The sequence below is a fragment of the Lactuca virosa genome, chromosome 5 (assembly GCF_052849685.1).
Source record: "Lactuca virosa cultivar CGN04683 chromosome 5, Lactuca_virosa_CGN04683_v6, whole genome shotgun sequence".
NCBI classification, from domain to species: domain Eukaryota; kingdom Viridiplantae; phylum Streptophyta; class Magnoliopsida; order Asterales; family Asteraceae; genus Lactuca; species Lactuca virosa.
In genome coordinates this window covers 138,507,400-138,514,036 of record NC_136430.1, presented here as the reverse complement: position 1 = coordinate 138,514,036, position 6,637 = coordinate 138,507,400, and the positions used below count along the sequence as shown (strand labels likewise).

At 31.1% G+C, this 6,637-nt stretch overlaps 1 protein-coding gene across 1 annotated transcript; it reads left to right on the top strand.

Annotated features, from left to right (window-relative positions):
• Positions 1 to 376: 376 nt before the first annotated feature.
• On the top strand, positions 377 to 5,601 carry LOC145115134 (inositol-3-phosphate synthase). The gene is made up of 10 exons (XM_079051327.1): positions 377 to 669; positions 749 to 817; positions 2,667 to 2,802; positions 3,247 to 3,494; positions 3,631 to 3,857; positions 3,946 to 4,061; positions 4,293 to 4,469; positions 4,619 to 4,807; positions 5,060 to 5,122; positions 5,242 to 5,601. Exons 1-10 carry the CDS (start codon positions 482 to 484, stop codon positions 5,359 to 5,361), a joined length of 1,533 nt encoding a protein of 510 aa, XP_078907453.1. The 5' UTR covers positions 377 to 481; the 3' UTR covers positions 5,362 to 5,601.
• Positions 5,602 to 6,637: the final 1,036 nt, after the last annotated feature.

Here is a 6,637-nt window from a genome sequence, read left to right as displayed (position 1 = left end):
CCTTATTCTTTAAGTTCTTTTCATTTTTAAAACAAACCGGCAAACATCGGTAAATGTCCGATAAAACTCAACAGGTTTTAAAGAGGGAAAAAAGAGTTGTGGGTCACCGCCCACTCACAATTCGTTTGCCCTTCATAACAATGATGGTGATTAATTTTGATATAAGAAAAATAAATGGTTTGTAAATCATACATCGGTTTCATTTTAGTTATTTTAGGAATTATTTGGTATCGAATTTATTTTAGAGGCGTCGACCTCTAAAATAAACTTGAAGATTCCATCTATGGTTCTCAGTGTAGGACCCACTACCACTTGCTAGTTGACACGTGTTAGTCCTAATCACGAACCTCCTTTTCTATATATACACCGCTTACTACCCATTGCAAGAATCACCTCATCACTCATCTTTCTCTCTCTCCCCAAACACTCGCACTCACATTCGTTTCCGATTTCTTGTTTCATTGAGAAATCCAGAGCAAATATGTTTATCGAGAGCTTTAAGGTAGAAAGCCCTAATGTTAAGTACGCTGAGGATGAAATACACTCTCTGTACAATTACGATACCACAGAGCTCGTTCATGAGGAGAAAAACGGTGCTTATCAATGGGTTGTTAAGCCCAAAACTGTTAAATACGAGTTCAAAACTCAAACTCATGTTCCTAAATTAGGGTTCGTAATCCGATTTACTTTTTCAAAAATTCATTCGATTTCTCCTTTAATTTATTGATTCTTATCACGATTTTGACAGGGTTATGCTTGTTGGATGGGGAGGCAACAATGGCTCAACCCTAACTGCTGGTGTTATCGCAAATCGGGAGTGAGTATTTCGATTTCAATATTTCATACCTCAAAAGCTTCTATTACTTGTACAGTACAACTAGTTGACGGAGTTTTTAGGCACAATTCGGATTTCGTTTTCTTTTGGATCGAACATGCGTTTTCCAAAACAAATATTGTACATTGTGCATGTACATATATTATGAACCACAAATTTATTCGAGTATTATACGTTTATATATATTCTCGATTATTTTTTGATCACCATTCCTTCAGTCAAAGATGAAAGTGACATAATCTGTTTGGATTCGTAACTATGTTAAAGTATTAAATTTTAACACGAAAGCAACACAAGTGGGTAAAGGTGATGAGATACATGTGGGGGAAGAAGGTGATCAGAGTCATGCATATAGTAATACATGTGTTTTACAAAATAGTACTATTTTTCATAAATAAGTTGATATAGTTGCATGACACATGTCACGTTTTGTCTTTCTGTGGCTCTGTTACCTTATTTTATCTTTATTTTCCTGTGAAAAACTGATGTTGTTTGGACGTATTTGCGTTCACAACTACCATAGATTTAATTCAAACGTATAGTATACTTTTTTATTCAACATATTATTATTTACTAAAAATAGTTTTAATTGATTATCTTATTAAAATCTTGTAATCATAGTTAATTAACAGATTAATATTAATACATATGTAAAAGATTCCTTTGATTTATTCATTAGGAAGACAACCCCAAAAGATTAGCTTTTTACATGAAAGAAAAGGCTGTTTGTAAAATTTAACAATTTCTTTTTATGATATCTTTTATATCGTTGTTATTGTTTCAAATATTTGATAGAATTAATTATATTTGCATGGACCACATATTTTTGTATATTGAAAATAAAGCTTTAGCTTTTTGCTAAAAATTAAACTTTTTTGTCATTATTTTATTGAAAAAGACTTTTATGTGGCCTCTAGTTATTTATTTTATCAACTTTATGTCATGTCACGATATTTTTGCCCACTAGCTTTGTTCTACGTTACAAAAGTAACAATTTCGTGTTACACATCTTAATCAGCATCATTTAAACATTGCTTTATTAATCACAAACTTCATACGAAGTAGGCAGTTTTAGGCAAACAAGATCCATAGATAACATATCCATAACATGGGGTATACCGACCAACTAAATTAGGTTTATATTAAGCAACTTATTTTTGGAACTCTTTTCACATATCAAAAATTCGAAACTGCTTTATATTTTAGAAGTTCCCAATAAATTTAGCAAATCTAAAATTTTGCAAGTTAAAATCACATGTTTCTTTCTTAATTTATTTTTATTTAAAAAATATTTGGGTTACATTTAACACGTCATAACTAACTGATTTTTTTATTTTTTTTTTAACTTGTCATGTTTTAACAAACCAAAAAAATAGCTTATAAATTAAATTATAAGCTAGTTTTTTTTTTAAAAACTAATCGTTTTAATGAATTTATTGAGCTTTTTTAAAACTTTCTCAAATATAACTTTTATTAATTATAAAAAAATCGGTTTTTTTTTGTGGAAAAAACTTAATCCTCCAAATACCTTTTATATCATTTTATATTTTTCAATTAACTTATCAATTAATTTTTTTTATCAGCTATCAGCTAGTTTTTTAATTACTAGTTAGCAACTTAGCTGATTATAGCTAGTTTTTTAATTACTAGTTAGCAACTTAGCTGATTGATCAAACATAAAGAACCAATATATTAGCTCCTCCAAGAATCAAATCATTGTCTCTATTTAGAATAATTATTAATAATTTTTAGTGGGTTGGTAAGATTTTTTTTTCCTTATTTTGTTTTAGTATTTTAATCAGGGAATAATCAAAATTAAAAACTGAAACAGGGGAATATCTTGGGCAACCAAAGATAAAGTGCAACAAGCCAACTACTTTGGTTCCTTGACCCAAGCATCCACCATTAGAGTTGGATCTTTCAATGGCGAGGAAATTTATGCCCCTTTCAAGAGCCTTCTCCCTATGGTATATATTTCTTTACTTTTTAATAATATTAATTTCAGTATCACACAAAATAATTTTATCATGTAAAACAACATTTCCGTTAAAAGCTATTAACATAAATCAAACACCTCAAAATGGGTGCAAAGTGCAAATCCATCCAAATTAACATGTGTTTAAGTACCTTATATTATATATTTCCGTAGATCTTTCTACCAAACACTTTTGTCACTTTAACATAGTTGTATTAAATTAATTAATTAATCAATAATATATATATATATATATATATATATATATATATATATATATCTTATGAAAAGATTCTCACCCCTTTTAGAAAAGAGCACACTTGGAACCTTTAAAGAGTTTAAAACAATTTCATCCAAAATATTTAAAAAAAAAAAAGAAAAAAGAAAAACCCATGATCTGTTTACCATTTAAGAAAAGTTAAATTGATGAATATAGGTGAACCCAGACGACATCGTTTTTGGAGGATGGGACATAAGCAGCATGAACTTGGCAGATTCCATGGCAAGAGCTAGGGTTTTGGACATCGATCTCCAAAAGCAGTTAAGGCCTTACATGGAATCCATGGTCCCACTCCCTGGAATCTTTGACCCTGATTTCATTGCTGCTAACCAAGGCTCACGTGCTGACAACGTCATCAAAGGAAACAAAAATGAACAAATCCAAAAAATCATCAAAGATATCAGGTAATCACTTATCCTATTTCTTTATTTCACATAATAAATTAACAACAAACAAAAATTATACTCTGCGTGACAAATATGCAAACATTCTTGAGTCAAAAGGTTGACTTTTCTTTTTTTTTTTAAAAATGTTAAACAGGGAGTTTAAGGAGGCAAACAAGGTGGATAAAGTGGTGGTATTGTGGACAGCCAACACAGAAAGATACAGCAATGTGGTAGTTGGGCTTAACGACACAGTGGAGAATCTTTTTAAATCAATAGACAGGAATGAATCCGAGATTTCACCTTCAACCTTGTATGCTATTGCTTGTATTCTTGAAAATGTGCCTTTCATTAATGGCAGCCCACAGAACACTTTTGTACCTGGTAACTTCTCTATTTTATATCATGATTTTTTTTTTACTAAATTATATTTTAAATTTCTTCTTATGTTGATTAAACTTGTGGTGTGTAGGGGTTATTGATTTGGCCATAGCAAAGAACACCTTGATTGGTGGAGACGACTTTAAGAGTGGTCAAACCAAGATGAAGTCTGTTCTTGTTGACTTCCTTGTTGGAGCTGGCATAAAGGTAACCAACTCTATTCATTTTATACTATTTACTTATTTGTGACAAATTAATCTCACAATTTTGACATGATTTTTCAAAGTATGATAAAAAAAAAAAAAGAATTGAAAGCACAGTGCTATAATTGTGTTGAGTTTTCAATGTACAATTAACAAGAAACAAAAAAAAAAAACAAAATGAAAGTATGTTGCTATTTCTTAAACAAACACTGCTAATTTTGAGGTTTTTTGACAGCCAACATCGATCGTGAGCTACAATCACTTGGGAAACAACGATGGAATGAACCTTTCGGCTCCACAAACATTCCGTTCCAAAGAAATTTCCAAAAGCAACGTTGTTGATGACATGGTTTCTAGCAATGCCATTTTATATGAGCCAGGCGAGCATCCCGACCATGTGGTTGTTATCAAGGTATATAAACATATACATATAAAAAAATTAATAAATATTTACATCTTACATGGTTCTATTGACCCTGTGTGGGCCAGCTCAAGGGTTGCTGGAAGAATAACCATTTTGCAGGAACATATGATTAACACGTTGTGGTCTTGATTATGCAGTATGTGCCATATGTTGGAGATAGCAAGAGAGCAATGGACGAGTACACATCCGAGATATTCATGGGAGGTACAAACACTATTGTGTTACATAACACATGTGAAGACTCGCTTTTGGCTGCTCCAATCATCTTGGACCTCGTCCTACTCGCTGAGCTCAGCACTCGTATCCAACTCAAAGCTGAAACCGAGGTTTGATTCTCTTCCACTCTCGTTTTCATCGTCAATGCAACTTTACACAAATTGTACTGTGTTTGACATGCATTCGACTAAGACCAGACTGATGTCAATAGGACAAAAATTGAAAATATATTTTTTATTTATCTTAAATGAAAGAAATAGCAACGCTTGTGTTGTATAAAAGATGTAAATACCCTCATAGACCAGTCCCACTTTTTTTAAGAGTCAACGTACTTATCATGTGTGGGGAACATGTTATTGCAGGGAAAGTTTCACTCTTTTCATCCGGTGGCTACCATTCTAAGTTACCTAACAAAGGCCCCTCTTGTAAGTTTTTTTTTTTTTTTTTGAAGATTTCGTTATCTTTTTATATAAATTATTGTTACAATCACATGTCATGGGACCAGAAAATGATATAAAGTGAAAAAAAATAAAAATACAAACAGGTACCACCAGGGACACCAGTGGTGAATGCACTAGCAAAACAAAGGGCAATGTTGGAAAACATAATGAGGGCTTGTGTTGGATTGGCACCAGAGAACAACATGATCTTGGAATACAAATGAAGTGTGAAGTGAACTGAAAGTGAAGATGAAAGTGATATGAATATGGTTTGTATTTCTTAAGATTAGTGTTTTTCTGTGTTGTTGTTTGAAGTTTTCTTATGTTGGTAACCACAAATGTAATGTGTGTACTTTTGCTTTGCTTTGCTTTTTTGCTTAGCTTAGCCTTAAGAAGTAAGTACCCTTTTAATTTGGAAATGAATGAATATATATTGCAAAAATAATGCCAAATTTTGTAGTGAATTTGCATGTGTCAATAGTCTTATTGAATTCCATCAATCTTGTATAAATTTATTCCTTAGATAAGGATAAGACATAAGAAAGTCTATTGTTAAGGGTCAAAGAAGAAAGCTTATTACTAATAATGGTGTATGTGAAAGAAAACTTGTGATTTTTTATGAATATTTAGATATATCTACAAATCAACCACGCAATCTCTTTAAGTTAAAGAGATTAAGAAGTAATAATGGTGTATGTGAAAGAAAATTTGTGATTTTTTATGAATATTTAAGTATATATCTACAAATCAAACACGCAATCTCTTTAATTTAAAGAGATTAAGACGTATGGGTATAAAGAGAGAACAAAAACAAACAACTGATTAAGAAAGATTAGTAAAATGTGAGAGAATTTTATTAATAGAAAAAGATTAGTAAACCTAAACACTAGAAAGGTTCACAAGGTGGAAGCAATGTTTTCTAAGATGAAAAATCCTAAAATCGAAAAATTATGAATTACGAAATTAATAAACTTAAACAGATATTATTCTTATCTACACTTATGACCCGGAAGACTGAGTATACTTTGTTCCGATAACCTTAGTTATAGTACTTAACAGCGCAACCCCAAAAAAACCAAATATGCAAACCAAGACTGAAACTAAAGAGAATCACTTATAACCAACCCTCCATCTTGGAATGTAATTCATGATATGTAGTTTTCTGTATGAACTATAGAGATTGATGCTACCTGACATTTAGAGGCTTAGTAAAAAATGTATATACTATGTTTTGTAAATTCAACCTTTAACATTTTAGTAAGAGTTAACGTCTAACAATATGACCACCAATAATTTTTTATTTCCTATTTAAATCATTCATCTTCTAATTATACATCAATAAGCTTTCTTTTTCTGTTTCAATACATAATTAAAGTAATTTTCAATCTAGTAAAATGGTATAAATCTTCTGTGGCATCCAACATAACAACATTTGTTCATTTATGTTCATATGGGCACTGACAATACATCCATGGAGGCATGGAGCAAATCTCGATAAAT

Coding starts and splice junctions, on each gene's coding strand:
- LOC145115134 (XM_079051327.1), top strand. CDS start 482: ATGTTTATCGAGAGCTTTAAGGTAGAAAGCCCTAATGTTAAGTACGCT. Junction 818..2,666: donor GGTGTTATCGCAAATCGGGA/GTGAGTATTTCG, acceptor AAACTGAAACAG/GGGAATATCTTGGGCAACCA. Junction 2,803..3,246: donor TCAAGAGCCTTCTCCCTATG/GTATATATTTCT, acceptor TGATGAATATAG/GTGAACCCAGACGACATCGT.